This window comes from Cadophora gregata (assembly GCF_030347475.1).
Source record: "Cadophora gregata isolate MNR1 chromosome Unknown scaffold_16, whole genome shotgun sequence".
NCBI lineage: Eukaryota > Fungi > Ascomycota > Leotiomycetes > Helotiales > Ploettnerulaceae > Cadophora > Cadophora gregata.
In genome coordinates this window covers 1,748,080-1,762,278 of record NW_026695939.1, presented here as the reverse complement: position 1 = coordinate 1,762,278, position 14,199 = coordinate 1,748,080, and the positions used below count along the sequence as shown (strand labels likewise).

Sequence of the window (14,199 nt, the reverse complement as noted above, 5' to 3'; positions counted from 1 at the left end):
CCATAGATATTGGTTCCACAAATAAATAATTGATGTGCAAATACCGGTGGACGTCAGGATAACATCAACAATCTCGAATCGATAAGTTTTCATTCACGCTATGGCATCTATCCTACACAGGACAGTCGACCTAATCCTCTGATCTGCCTTCCCTCTCTGGCTTCTCCTTGCCTTTCCCAACCCTCCTACTCATCTTGATACCACAAAAGAAAGGGCTGTGTTATGCTGAAGCAGTCCAATCGGCCACCTATCAAAAAGATGCTGCTGCTGCTGATTGATTTGCTCACTAATAGAACACAATTTTCAACTGCCTGTAACAAGAAGTATGACAGCATATATCGATCGTCGCCTAAACGCCTCCAATGAGCAGTGATTTTCCTCATCCACATCCACTTTCTTCCCTCATGCTACAGCTCCTCCAGTAGGCGGTCCCTTCTCAGCTGGCTTCTCAGGCTGGCTCCCCGGAATGGGAGGGATACTTGGAAGATCGCCCCCTGATATCGGTGTTCCGACCTCTGGGACTTTCATAGGGCCAGCTGGCATGATGAGCTTTCCTTCTAGCTTCTCCCCCTTGATGACCTTAAACGCCTCCTCCTTGTCAAGCGTTTCGTACTGGACAAGAGCTTTGGCGAGTAGATCGAGTTCCTTCCGCTTGCTGAGAAGTAGCTTCATGGCACGACTCCGTCCCTCGTCGATAAGATGGCGGACTTCTGATTCGATCAATTCCCGAGTACCAGCCGATAGTTGACCGTGGTTGGATGCAAGGTCTACATTGCCTAGTTTGTCCGACATGCCAAATTGGGTGACCATTGCATAGGCGACCTGTGTTGCCTTTTGAAGGTCCTATAAAATACGTTAGTACTGAAATCGGATAAGAAGTAAGATTACTCACACTGTAGGCACCACTGGTCACTTTCTCGGGGCCATATCTGATCTCCTCTGCAACTTTACCTCCCATGCAAACATCCAACTGAGCCAATAACTCATCACGACCCTCAGAATACTTATCCATCTTAGGCAGATGCATAGTCACGCCCAATGTCTGACCACGAGGCATGATCGTAATCTTATGAAGAGGAGCGAAACCAGGTGTGAACATGACAACCAGAGCATGGCCAGCTTCGTGATATGCAGTAGCTTCCTTTTCTGCCTGTGTGATGAACATGCCCTTCTTCTCTGCACCCCACATGACCTTATCTCTGGCCCACTCAAAGTCAAACATGGACACGGCTTGGGCCTTTGCCTTACTGGCATGGACTGCTGCTTGGTTGATGATGTTCTCCAACTCGGCTCCGGAGCAGCCGGGCGTTCCAGCAGCCAAAATCTCAAGGCTAACATCCTTGGAAGTGATAATGTTCTTCATGTGATGTTGAAGAATCGCCATTCTACCACGAACGTCAGGTAGGCCAACAACGACATTTCTGTCAAATCGACCAGGACGAGTCAGAGCCTTATCCAAAAGTTCCGGAAAGTTGGTTGCTGCAAGAATGATGACCCCGCTGTTCTGCTCAAATCCGTCAAGTTCAGTGAGCAACTGGTTGAGGGTTTGCTTAACATAAGCAGCATCACGAGAATTCCGCTTGCCTCCTATGGCGTCGAGTTCATCGATGAAGACGATAGCAGGTGATTTCCCTTTGGCAGCGGCGAAAAGCTCACGAACTCTCTTGGCTCCAACACCAACATACACCTCATCGAATTCAGAACCAGACATGAAGAAGAACGGTACGCCAGCTTCACCGGCAACAGCTCGCGCGAGGAGAGTCTTTCCAGTACCAGGAGGGCCAACGAGCAAGACACCCTTAGGAAGCTTGCCACCGAGAGTAGAGAACTTGTCAGGGTTCTTCAAGAAGTCAACTAATTCCTGGAGTTCTTCCTTTGCCTCGTCACAGCCGTGGACATCGGAAAATCGGACATTTTGGTGTTCCGCCTTAGCCTCGTTGTCATTCTTTCCCACTTTCTTGAAAGTTTGGAAAGTCTCGATGACCATTGCGACAATGATCAAGCTGAGATAAGTGAAGAGACCGAAATAGAGAATGAATTTGACCCATTTGAAGATAGTGCCGCCGATAGTTTCCTCAACCACAACATGGAGAGGCCCCTGGTTGGAACCATTGGCCACGTTCGAACCACGGGAAACAGCAACGTTGCCACCTCGAGAGTTTGCCGCGACTGCCTGTCCGATAGCCTGAAGTTGGGAGTTGTTGAGGCCAGCATTTTGTCCTCCAAAGTGATTCATATTTGCAGCATTTCCACCCTTGCCCATCATCCCCACAGCCCGATGGTACAAGTTCTCAGAAGCAGTATTAGATGCGAATTGGTTCGTCTCGTATCTCTCGACAACAATAGCTGGCATATCGGCACGTATCAAGGCTTGGTAGAAGGCATATTGCGAAGTGGCGCTATTCGGGTTCTTGTTGGCCGTCTCCTCCAAATGCGCAAGTGTACTTCGGGAGGAGTTGCTACCAAATATAGTCCTCTTTTGCAGGCTAGCAAATCGCATATCCGGTTTCTGAAAGTGACGTTGGAGCAGTCCGGTCGACATTTGGCGTGTCTGAGATGCAAAAAATACTCGGCGGGTAATGGGATTCGCAGCGGCGAACGGGCCTTTCGGCATCGCCGCAAGAGTGTGACGAATATTGAAGGACGTTTGCGAAGGTATTTGCGGAATCATTTTCGAAGAGAAGTTTGTTGGAAGATCTCGCAGACATTCTGGAAGTTCGATTCTGGATGTCTAGTTGAAGGTGGCGTCAGTAGGAAGACTTGAAATATGTAGTGGGGAACATACCAACGGCACCGCAGGCACATCCACAGCCTTCACTACAGACTCTCTTTGTTCACTTCGTCTTGATATCGGTGTACTTTGCTTCTGCTGACCAAAGACCCTCCATGGCGCGCCCATCGCATTCGACATCGCAGGCCACATCTCCGTAGTCGCCGCCGCCAGACCCTATAAACCTCATCAGCACAGTCCATCACTCCATCCATCATACCTCTCCCAAACCCCTTGCTCCCCCAGAATACCAAGAACCCTTACCGGCAAAGCAGACGATTGGAAAGCCATGACTGCAGCTGTTGATCCGAGGCAACTCAACACTTCCACCGCCTTCCACGACCTCTATTCGACCGTCCAAGACACACGCGCGTACGACTATAATCGGAAAAAATGCCAGATACAATGTAAAGAATAGCGGGGGAGTGATTGAAGAAAAAGGAGATGGCACGGCGTCGTGGCGATACCAGATGCTGAGGCCAGGCAAATGGATGATGCGGTCGCTGGCCTCGAGGCTGCGATAAAGTTGAGGTGATAGAGCGCTAGTACGCAAGCGCTTTAGCGCAGCCGACTTCGCCGACCCGGTACTTTGCCGGTCCCGTTGTTTGGTTCTCAATAACAGGAGACGAGATCACAGCAGATGGAGTAGAGTACGTTTTGTGGTACACTTGTGGTTAAGGTTATTCATACTTCGTTCCCATCATTTGGGTCGGCTTGATGGTGAGATATAGAGTACCGAGGTACATGTGGGGATTTCTTGAGGATGTGTGGGGGGAGTCGAAGCGCCTCCTGCTCCAGATGAGCGCGAATGGTCACGTTTCATTTGCATATCTCATTCTCAATGGGAAGTCGGACTCACGAGGACCTTCACGTTTTCAATTGGCACTCAGGAGATAAATTTTTACTGCTTTTTTATTTGGTGCTACAGATACATATCCAAGACCCTTATTTGCCAAAGAATTAACAAGCCGTTTTGCGCGACTAATAGTACATGGTGTGCATGAATTCCTATCCTCGTCTCCTCTTCTCTTCATCCACTGCTAGTCAAATAAACATTCATCGTTCCATTCCCCCCTTCTTCACGCCACGGCCCACCGTTTTGTTTCCCAATGCAAAAGCCGTAAATACACAAGATCCAGAAAAAAAAAAGATATAAGGAGAACGGGGCAAGTGACCACAAGTAAAAAAAAAGGGAATAACAATATTTGATAGGTAAATAGTTTTCTCGTCTTTCTCATTCATAAGCCCTCGTTAAAGGAAGCCCTTTCCTCATTACGCGTGCGTGGTTGTATGCTCAGTAAAAGTAGCATGAATTACATGGATGGGCAAGGGGGAAACGCAATCAATATCTGCAGCAAGAGAGAACCAAATTAAGCACAGAATGGACGAAAAATAGACAAAGCAAAAGCGAGACGCGAGCCAACCGACCAAAACACCCGAGAACGAATGACAGGATGAAGGAAATAAAGATTGTACGGAAGTAAATAGCGACGATGAACTGAAGGGATTTTTTTCGGTCAAGAAGGAGCAAAAGCCAGAACGCCCCAGTTGGGAATCAGTTTGAAGACAGAAAGCCGCCCCATTGGTACCCGTGAGGGATATGCGGCTCTGGAAGGAAAGAACAACAGAGGGCGTGATGTTAAGGAGTATGTGTGTCGTCGTCGAAGTCGTTTCGGTGTTTAATATAATAATTGCGTGCGTGTGCGTGTCGGGTATTTAGTAGTTATGTAGTGGGTATGTGATAGTATGTGCGATCGTGGCTCGTGATAGAATTACAAGGAATTCGAAACTTGCTCTGCGGAACGGTAACGGAATGGAAGGAAGCAACGCTTTTTGGACGTATTTGTTTTTGTTTGATGATGGTGATAATGGTTTGTTGTTGTTGTTAAAAGGATGCGCGGAAGGTGAGATAATGATGGTTCTGTGTAACCCGCTCTCTCTACGGGGTATAAGCTGGGCCGGTATAATGATACAGTCGCCAAAGGCGAGACAAATGAAAGGCTGCTGCTGATCCGATTAAACGGATGGTAATGTTGAATTATTCATGTGAAGAGAGACCGTTATAGGTTCTCAATTCGAGCACTGGGCATCTGCAACGATGGGTCGTCAAAGGTCTCGACCTTCCAAGGATCGTGGAAGACGTGGACTTGTGGGTAAGCTGGAATGTGGCTGACGACTTCGATGGGAGGTTGGTAGGCGCCTGGGTTCTCGTACCATTGTCCTTCTTGAGGTTGAGCTTGAGGGTATTGCTCGTGGCTCTGAGGTTGTTGGCTGATGGGTTGCGGCACGCCGTGGTGTTGCGTCAGATGTTGAGGCATTTGTTGCTGATACTGGATCATTGGCTGCTGCTCAACAGGAGACGAGTTCTGGAGTGCGTACGTAGCAGCCTGGGCGGCCGGGTGATGTGTATAGTATGGCTCTTGCGACACTGGGCTCGCCCTCGAGGCCGATGAGTAGCTGCTGGGGCTGCTTTGGAGGACCTCTTGTCTTTCCAACTGGCGAGGAATCTGGTATGTCTGGATTGGCGCAGGGTTGGTGTTCAGAGTTGCAACGCCTGGGTTGTTCTGTTCCGGCACGTAGTAAGAAGCGTGGGCTGGAAGACTTGGTGCTCGGTGCATGATCGGTTGTTGGTGGTGGTGAGGAGGCTGTTCCTGGATCGGGCCATTGTAGTGTTGTTGAGCTCCTCCAGACAAGCTGTGTCGGTGCCCTCCGTAGTTCTGAGCCATGGGATATCCATCAACCTGGTGGTGACCGAAGTCGGCAAACGAGTGTGCCCGGTGCATGTGGTGTCCATGAGGAAGTGCCTGCTGTGGAACGTGGATAGCTTGAGGCCATTGCATTGGGCCAGAATGTTGTGGGGTGGAAGGGGACTCTCCAGAATCAGAGTCGGAAGTGTCACCATCTTCAAGTTCTGAGGAGTGGATTCCTCTTTGGTGTGACCGTCTCTGGTGCTTCACCATGGTCGTCTTCCTGCAGAAGCTACGAGATGTAAGCATCAATTCAGCCTGTACACTCGGTGGTACAAACCTCTTTAGGCATCCGTCATGAGCACACTTGTAGGGACGCTTTCCCGTGTGGATACGTCGATGACGAGCGAGACTCGAAGACTAAATCATCTGTATCAGCAACCAGACGAATCCTTTCGAGCAAGAACATCTTACGTCGGAGAACCGCTTTCCACAGCCGATGTGTTGGCATTGGTGAGGCTTCTCGCCAGTATGGGTTCTGATGTGAACTGTCAAAGCACTTCTCTGGATGAAGCTCTTCCCACAATCAGGCTGCATGCAAGAGTATGGACGCTCATTGGTGTGGATTCGGTAATGTCTCTGGAGATCAGATTTTCTGTTGAAGCTCTGGGAGGATGTTAGTTGTCTGGTCCAATATGTCCTGCCACTTGTTGAGCCTTACTTTGCTGCATGTTTGCCAATCGCACTGGAAAGGTCGGGCATTCGGCTCGTTCTCTACCAACTCCATGACGTCCATTCTGATATCCTTTGCGGTATCTCTTGGGTAGGTTGGAAGACTGAGTCTTGGAAGACAAGTAAGGTTCCTTGGGGAATTAGGAATTAGGTCGACGATATAGAAGCTATGGATGCTTCAGGTAGCGAGTCGTGTTCCGGATAATCAATGTGATTATATAGATGCACAAAGACCGATGCTCTACTCGAGTGGAATGGACTCAAGCGGAGATATGTCGAGAGAAGTAGAGGCGTCCAGCGCAGTGCTGTTGGATGAAAGCTGGGAGTGAACAGGTACTGGACTGATGTTGAAGCTTGAGACAGTTGTATGAACAAGTCTTCAAGAAGTTGTCGAGCTTTGAACGTAACAAGATCTGAGGATGTCAGGAACCTGGTCTGATGGGGGCCATGTGTGAGGGGGGAAGCAGTCGTTTACATACTCTTGAGATGCCTGGGTATAATTGGAGTGAGCAGGGGTGCTACTCGAACAGGGTTTGGCGGGGCGCACGAGCAGTTCAGAAAAAGTTCCACTCAGGACAGCTCTTGAACTGTCTCTGACTAAGGGTACTTGGCCTAGGCTTTCAAGCTAAGGATGATGTTGCGAGTGGCTGAAGAAGCGTGGTGGTGGTGTTCGTTGAAGAAAAGAAAGGAAGACTTTCGGCAACAGTAACCGTGAGAGACTAAACGGTCAATCGCAAGCCAGACAGACCAGGTGGAGACCAGGAGAAGCCTAGCAGGTCTGCTTGTTTCGACGTCCAAGTGGCAACTGCAAGTGATCTTGGGCGATGGCGAACCAGTCCGGTACTGAGCGTGGTGGGTGTTAGGTTTCCGAAACAGGGACCATTCTTGGAGGCAGTTGAGTTCGTAGGAGAAAAGGCCAGTAGCTGGCGGGATCGTCGAGCGAGCGCAAGGACGTTGAGTGCTCGGATTTTGGGCTGGATGATGGGCCAATGGTGCTGATATGGAGCTTTTGGAAATAGACCAGATGCCAGATGCTAGTTTGCTGCAAGAGAGAGATTCTGGAATCGGACTTGTGATGGTGCGGCTGTTGAGGCTGTAACGACGATGGCTCCTGCTAGCGAGCAATGTGTACTACGCCTTGACTGACTGACAGACAGACAGACGGACGATGACAGTAGTACGGTAGTGGATGAAGAGAGAAGACGAAGGGGATTGGTCTGGGTCCGGTGCGGCCTGTTCGGTATATATGTTGAAGCTCGAGCGCGGCCGGAGATCAATCAAGTCTCAGAGGAATTAGATCAGCAAGAACTGAAGTGTGTGAACGATCCTGACTCGCAGAATATCGAATTAGAGCTTGAGGATGGAAGCTTGGAGCTTGTTGGAGTCTACGGAAGAGAAAGTGGGAGAGAGGAGCAGCTCCGGTAAGGTTTCTGATGGAGCCTATATGCGAGTGTAGTGTTCCTGAGAGGAGAGCAAGCCAGCAAGCAGGACAGGACAGGATGGATGGTGGATGGATGGATGGACGGATGGACAGATGGGGATTTTGGATTGGGATTGGGATTCCGGAGGCGTAGTGGAGTCCCGGTCTGAGGGTCTTTTTTTGTAAATAACGAGTGGAGAGGTTAGGATCGAAGAAAGGACAGCCCCACACTAGGTACTAACTCAGAATTGACCAGACCTGACCTGACCTGACTTGACTTGAGTTGAGTAGGTAGTAGTTGTCTGACTGACTGAGAGACTGAGAGAGCAAGGAGAAGAAGAGGAGCTTGAGCTGCAGCGGGCGTGCGTGCAGAGTGCATGGCAGAGGGTTGATGTTAGGTTAGGGTATGGCAGGGGGAGTAGACGTGGGAGGTAAATTTACTTCCTCTGTAGTAGTCAAGGGATGTCGTAGCAGTGAAGCTGGGAAGCTAGGGACCTAGGAAGCTAGGAACGGTAGTGCAGTTCTCGTCAATCAGGTACGGTTGAGAGGCTCCTGCAGTGCAGTGCAGTGCAGCGAGAGAGCAGCTGGAGTGCTGTTTCTGGCTATCGTGAAAGCGATACAGGCCTAGTGGGGACATGCAGCAGCCTTCTAGGGGGTGAGGACTAGGGGCACGAGCTAGGTAAGAGAACTAGAACGGCTAGAGACACAGCTACGGCTTAGTCCCGATCGAGGTCCTATCCCCAGATATCTGTGTTTAGCCGGGCCCAGCGAGGTAAGGTCGGGAGCAGCTAACTATGCCATTGGGCTGGTCCGGGATAGTCGGCTGGGATGATAATGCTGGGAGCTTACAGGGACATGGGCAGGGGACGGTAGTGTGCGGCAGGGGGAACAGGGATGCCAGTGAGGGATGCCAGGATACCAGGATGCCAGGAGGGGGGGCAGGGGCAGGGGAGGCTAGCCAGGGTGCAGGGGGCCCACACAGACAGGGACCAGCAAGCTAGCCCAGGAGCCAGCAGCCAGGAGCCAGGAGCCCAGCAACGGCAGACGGCAACAGGCACTAACCGTTGCTGAGCTAGTGTGCCGTAGGGGAGTGAGCAGTGAGCGATGAGCGACGACCGATGAGTGATGAGCGACGCTGGCCCTGGTATCGTGGGCTGTGGTGTGGTGTGGTGGTGCTGGTGCTGGTGCTGGTGCTGGTGTTGGTGCTGGTGCTGGTGTCTCTGGTGTGTGTCTGAATAGCGTAGCGTCTGGAGGCTTGCTGAGCGGGGGAATCCTGAGCGACAGCGGGTCGCTTGAGGTCTAGTGAGGGGCTTCAGGGCTTCAGGGCTTCAGGGTCGTGGGGTGTTGGCTCACAGCGCCTCTCAGCCCAGAAACATCCTGTTCTAGGCGTGCTCTAGGCCATCCTCCAGCGTCTGAAGTACACCCATCAAATACCGTGCTCTCAATCGTACTTACTCAGTCCTCGAGTGACTTCTGGTCATCAGCGGTGTCAATCCCGCCCACCAAGGAAGTACATCTGCAAATCCAATTATTCCATGTACGCTTCTGGCAGTACGAGTAAGTGATAGCTGCAGGCGAGTCCGTGTGTTGCGGCCAATTATTGTGAAGTAAAATTGTTCTTGCCGTACAGTGAGAAAGTGGCCTCGGTACGATGCTGTCTGTCTGTATTGAATCATGATCGCTGCGCCGACAAGGGACTGATGCAGCTATTTCCTTTGCTTTACTTTCTTTTGAGTGTGCGATTGATGCAATACAATGAGAGGGGAGCATTCAGCGAGTGATCAAAGAAGTGCTTTTGGCTATCCTACCCAATGGCACGCCCGAATTGAAAATGATGATGTATCCAGCCACTCAGAGCGCGCTATCTGCTCACCCTCAACACTGAAATCCAACAGCCAGACCAGAAGAGAAAGTGAGCAGGGACCCCTCCCAATATCGCCTATATCCTCTTGGTGTTGGAGAGACCTCGTCGTCCTCGTCCTCGTCCTCGTCTTCGTGATCCTCACATCCTGGTAGCCGGCAGGCCTCGTCCGTTACTTCCTCTCAGCACCCTTGCAATGTCTTTGTTTGGAGAGCTTCAACTTTGACTTCAAGCCTGTCAACAGCTTCAAAGTGGGATGGTCACGCTTCGATTGGTACCATCTGGCAAGGGGTAGCCCATGTCGCCACGGATCTCGCAACGGCACGCTGGTGAGGAGGTGACATGGTGGTATTGACAAGAGCAGAACAGAACAGAACCCCTCCACTCACAATATTCAGTCTCCGAGAATCTCCATACATGTCTCTCCGTGCTTGGAACATACAGCACATACAGCCTGGACTACCGTACGGATGTAACATCACAGAGACTTCGGCTGGACTCCGAGAACTGACAAAAAAATGCCGTGAAGCGAGAAAAAGTTGACGACACCCTCATCTTCTCTCACTCTTTGACCTCTTAAAACCCCCACCATAGGTCTCCGCCGCTACATTCGCCGAGGCCGATTTCGTGCCATGTCCCGTCCAGTATTCTCATGCCTGCACATCCTTATTCAACATCATCCAACCAGTTTCTTGCCCTGGCAGGTCTGGATCTGGATCTCAATATTTACCCCAACATTTTCAAGATCAGATGTTCCTGAGATTCGATGTTCCTGCCCTGGCACAGTCATTGGATATTTCGGACGGCAGCAACAGTGCGGACGGGTGCGGTGCGGTGCGTACGAGCCACCGTGCCTGAATCAGATCAGTGCAGTATTTTGCGCAAAGATACGCTCGTCCAAAGATGCGTGAATTAGAAATAGATCAGATAGATTCTCCCGAAAGTCTGAGCTGAAATGAAGCGCACAACCACTTGGCCCGGTCCAGGGCTGTACACGGCAGCCTCTGCGTCCCGATATCAAGATCAAGATAGGTACGGAGATAGAGGCATAGACCAGCGGCCGAGTCACGATACATTGCGAATACCGCGAGTGTGGTGGTAACGAGAATTGGCCGACAGGGGAACACCAGAGACGATCTTCCGTCTGTACTCGGCTGGCTTCTCCTTATTCGTAAACAGTCAACAGGACAAGACCTCAAGAAAATCCGTGCAAGCCCAGATAGAAGTTTATGTCATCAAGAAATGGCGTTGTTTTGGTCGGAAAGGGCAATGCTTAAAGACAACTCATTTCGCAGCCGGCTGGTTGGCCCGAAAGGTTTCGTTTCAACTATGCGACTTGTCGCCAAGTCGAAAGATTTGTGATGATTTGAGGGTCCGGAGCTGGATGGTGGTGCGAAAATAAACGGAACTCTACTAAGCCCTGCCCTGACTTTCGCTGCAGGTCACTTTGAAGTGTGATTAAAGTTATGCGATCCAGGATTGTTTGGACCAACAAGCTACGAATTGAAGCATGTCATTGGCTGCTTTTCGACGACCATGATCTCAGTGGTGATGATGTTTTAATGCGCACAACATGCTTGCGTGGGCGTAAAGTATCATTGCCACCTCGTGCCAATGCCTGCTGGTTGATTATCGTGATGCCGACCCCTCATTTCCCATCATGGGTTGGACCCCTATCTCACGATAACGTACGAAATTCCATCGTGGTCGCCACTTGGGCCATGACCAAATGCGAATCGATGTGATGTGCCCAGTCTGGCTTCACAGTTGATTCTCTCACCCGCTGTCACATCAATGGCTTCCAATAACCAAAAAAAGATGGTAAGTATGTAGTGGTGAAACAGCTGCAACCTCATTACCACAAGTTCGGGAAGCAGTTCTATTCTCGAGTACATGCGGGTTCTCAACGGCCAAACCAGCATTTGTTTTTATGGCTGGCTTTGGCTGTCTAGGACATCTGCAAGCCATGGCTGTCTCGTCTCGTCTTTCATTTCGGAATTCCCTACTATGAGTCACTACGAGGCACCGTTGTCTTGCACTCTCACGTATGGCAATCGATCAAACATCTTGATCACCGGTATTTCAAATAGTAACAAGGGCATGGTCGCCGCGGAAGCAGCAGGTAATATACAAACCCAGACGGTGCAGTAGCAGCAACAGTTCGTCGAGGCGAATGCCCTCAATTTTCTGGATCCAAACTCTTGAAGCTGATCCTAATCTGAGAGCTCAATGCAGACAGACAGACCAGATTCAGTCAACGCTTCATCTCATGATGCAGACTCGGGAGAAAGTGACGAGTGAAGTGACGAAGCGGGCACGATATCCAGGAAACTAGCTTTTTCGGAAGCCTCCCCCAAGCGAGCGAGTTAGGTCGAGCCCTGATGCCCTTGCTGCTCCACCCAACTGCACTCAGTCGGCTGCCCTGGCATGAGAGGCCCACCGAAACCAGACAGGCAGGGCAGGGCAGGACCAGGACAGGGCAGGCTCGCAGGGTAATACAGGGCAGGGCAGCCCAACACGGCACACAACCCATGCCCTGCTCTGCTCACAAATAATCCCAGCGGCCTCGAGACGGCCAGGATCATGTTCAGGATCAGCTTCGTCCAGGACGGATGAGAACTTGAGAAGAGAAAGAAAAGAGGAGCACAGCAGCCCAATACGGCCTAGAGCGGGTGGCGTCCAGCACGCTTTGGTAGCAAGCCGTTGTCATGTTCGGAACTGGATTGCCAGAAGCGTGCTGTTGCGATTTCCACCTCCTCCACCACGGCAGACAGACTCCTCTTTTTCTGTTCCCGTACGAGAAAGGTAAATTTACTGTTATGTATCAGGTATTCCGAGACTGAACTAGACTACGGCCAGGAGCAAAGCCACAACGGTGCGCGTGTGCCGAGGCAGGCTGGAAGCTGCCTGGGGATAGGCCAATTGTTTACCTTCATCACTTGCGGAGGATGTAACCGGACGCCACACTCTCGCTAAAGGCTTGAAGTCTTGGGTGGAAATACACATCCCTGACTTGAACTTGAGTATCTCTTCCCCGAACTTTGCCCCTCCAACAGCAGCCACTCCAGTACCTGAAGCCGATGAGCGCGGCGGCCCTCAACCACTCTATTGTGGAGTCAACCATGAAAAGAGAACCGAGTTGTCGGCGACGGTGGTGGGCTTCTCCCTTGTCTGTACTCTATTTTGCTGCGGGCACTACTCATTGGCTTCATCAACCTCAGATATTGCCAATTGACCTCTCACTCTATCTTGACGCAAAAGGAAGACTTAACAGGAAACTGTAGGAGAGAGAATTGATTAATTTCTCGCTGCACCGCCTCTGATTCTGGCCCTCGTTCATGACGGGCGACATCGTACGATAGCAAGCAGGTATGTACCTTGTACCCTTCCGTCTGTCTGTCTTGCTCTTCAACTGTGCGTGCGTGCCTCTGTTCGTCTGTGCTGCCATGGCCAGCATGCAGCTCATCATCGCCCGCACGCACGCACACACACTCGCACGCACATCTTCGCCATCTCTCTTCTCCTCGTCCTTCCCATCGCAGAAGAACGACAGGTCTCATGATCGGAAAAGTCGGAGAGATTGGGGATGTTGAGTCCGAGATCACGGCGTCGATATGCACTGTGACAGGCACCATCTGCAGCTTTCTGTCTCTTTATCTACGATGTGGGTGTGGGTGTGGGTGGTGCGGAAGACGGATGAGATGCGATGCGATACGATGCTGCAGGCTCGCCATTTCTCTCCTAGCGAGATGCAGCGAGGTCCGCAGGCACATCACATCCGCTGTCGGGCAATTCTCAGCACACAGGAGCAGCAGCAGCAGCAGTTCCTGCAGAAGAGAGGGCCCATTCTAACCATGCTCAGCGCAGTCTCCGGTGAAGGTGAGCTCAGCGTGCAGGAGGGTCGGGATGGGATTGTGCAGAACACCGGAAAGAAAGCCACTATCCCCCACGATGCTTACTCCTATTACCCAGGATAATGACATATTTGTTGTGCGGACCACTGGTTTGTGGCACATCCTATCATCTATCATCTATCACGCGCGCGCGCGCGCAGACGCAGCGTTCGTCGTTGCGATGATCCGAAGCGAGAATCGACGACAGACATGTTGCGGTGTTTGCGATGAGATGGGGCCGATGCGACGATGTTTGGGACGAGGTCATCACGATGAAACAAATGCTGGAAGCGAGATCAGATAGGGGGGTCACATCACCTCACATCACTGGGGCCGAACCGGATTGACAGCCAGCCCAGGCAACGTGGTTTCTATTCTTAGGGCACCGAAGCTTCCCAGATGGCGACTCTTCTTCGAGTCGTCGTGCTACGCCGTACCAGAAAAGAGCCAGGCCATGCCGTCCTCGTCTTGTCGAGCCGGTCGGTGGTGCAACTCTGAACCCTGGAGAAGTCCTCTTCGATGGTGAAACAGAATCGAAACGTCAAATTCTGCGCCCAAGCTCCTGATCTCCAGCAGGCCCTGTGTGGTCTTTTTCATCCGGAGCGGATGTTTATCCTGTTTCGGCTAGGTCACGCGAACCCAGTCCTCACATCACTCGGCCGTTCGAAAGCCTCACCGCACAGCCGTTGTTGGTAGCTCGAACGAGTTAAACGAGGCGAACGGCTTTGCAAAGAACTGCGACTTTTGTCACTGTCGTCCGAACATCGTACCTGAGATGAAATGTTGAAATGTTCCGCAGATGCTGCGCTGACGGACAGGCCAAGCCTGAAACGACC

The 14,199-nt window shown here is 51.3% G+C and overlaps 3 protein-coding genes across 4 annotated transcripts; 1 reads left to right on the top strand and 2 right to left on the bottom strand.

Moving 5' to 3' along the window:
• Position 1: 1 nt before the first annotated feature.
• Positions 2–3,275, bottom strand: ONS95_005795 (uncharacterized protein). Of its 2 annotated transcripts, none has more exons than XM_058499224.1 (3): positions 2,786–3,275; positions 893–2,731; positions 2–843 (listed from the first exon to the last, which is right to left on the bottom strand). In XM_058499224.1, the coding sequence occupies exons 1-3, from the start codon at positions 2,921–2,923 to the stop codon at positions 403–405; spliced, it is 2,418 nt and encodes an 805-aa protein (XP_058351492.1). In that variant the 5' UTR covers positions 2,924–3,275; the 3' UTR covers positions 2–402. The 2 variants fall into 2 exon arrangements, with proteins under 2 accessions (XP_058351492.1, XP_058351493.1); XM_058499225.1 differs by having other exon boundaries at positions 2–2,731; positions 2,786–2,947; positions 3,035–3,275.
• A 1,555-nt stretch (positions 3,276–4,830) lies between these two features.
• Positions 4,831–6,253, bottom strand: ONS95_005794 (uncharacterized protein; the record flags this gene model as incomplete). Its single annotated transcript, XM_058499223.1, has 4 exons — positions 4,831–5,749; positions 5,798–5,877; positions 5,932–6,123; positions 6,179–6,253. 4 exons carry the CDS (start codon positions 6,251–6,253, stop codon positions 4,831–4,833), a joined length of 1,266 nt encoding a protein of 421 aa, XP_058351491.1.
• Positions 6,254–13,132: 6,879 nt separating this feature from the next.
• On the top strand, positions 13,133–13,447 carry ONS95_005793 (uncharacterized protein; the record flags this gene model as incomplete). The annotated part of the gene is made up of 1 exon (XM_058499222.1): positions 13,133–13,447. One exon carries the CDS (start codon positions 13,133–13,135, stop codon positions 13,445–13,447), a length of 315 nt encoding a protein of 104 aa, XP_058351490.1.
• Positions 13,448–14,199: the final 752 nt, after the last annotated feature.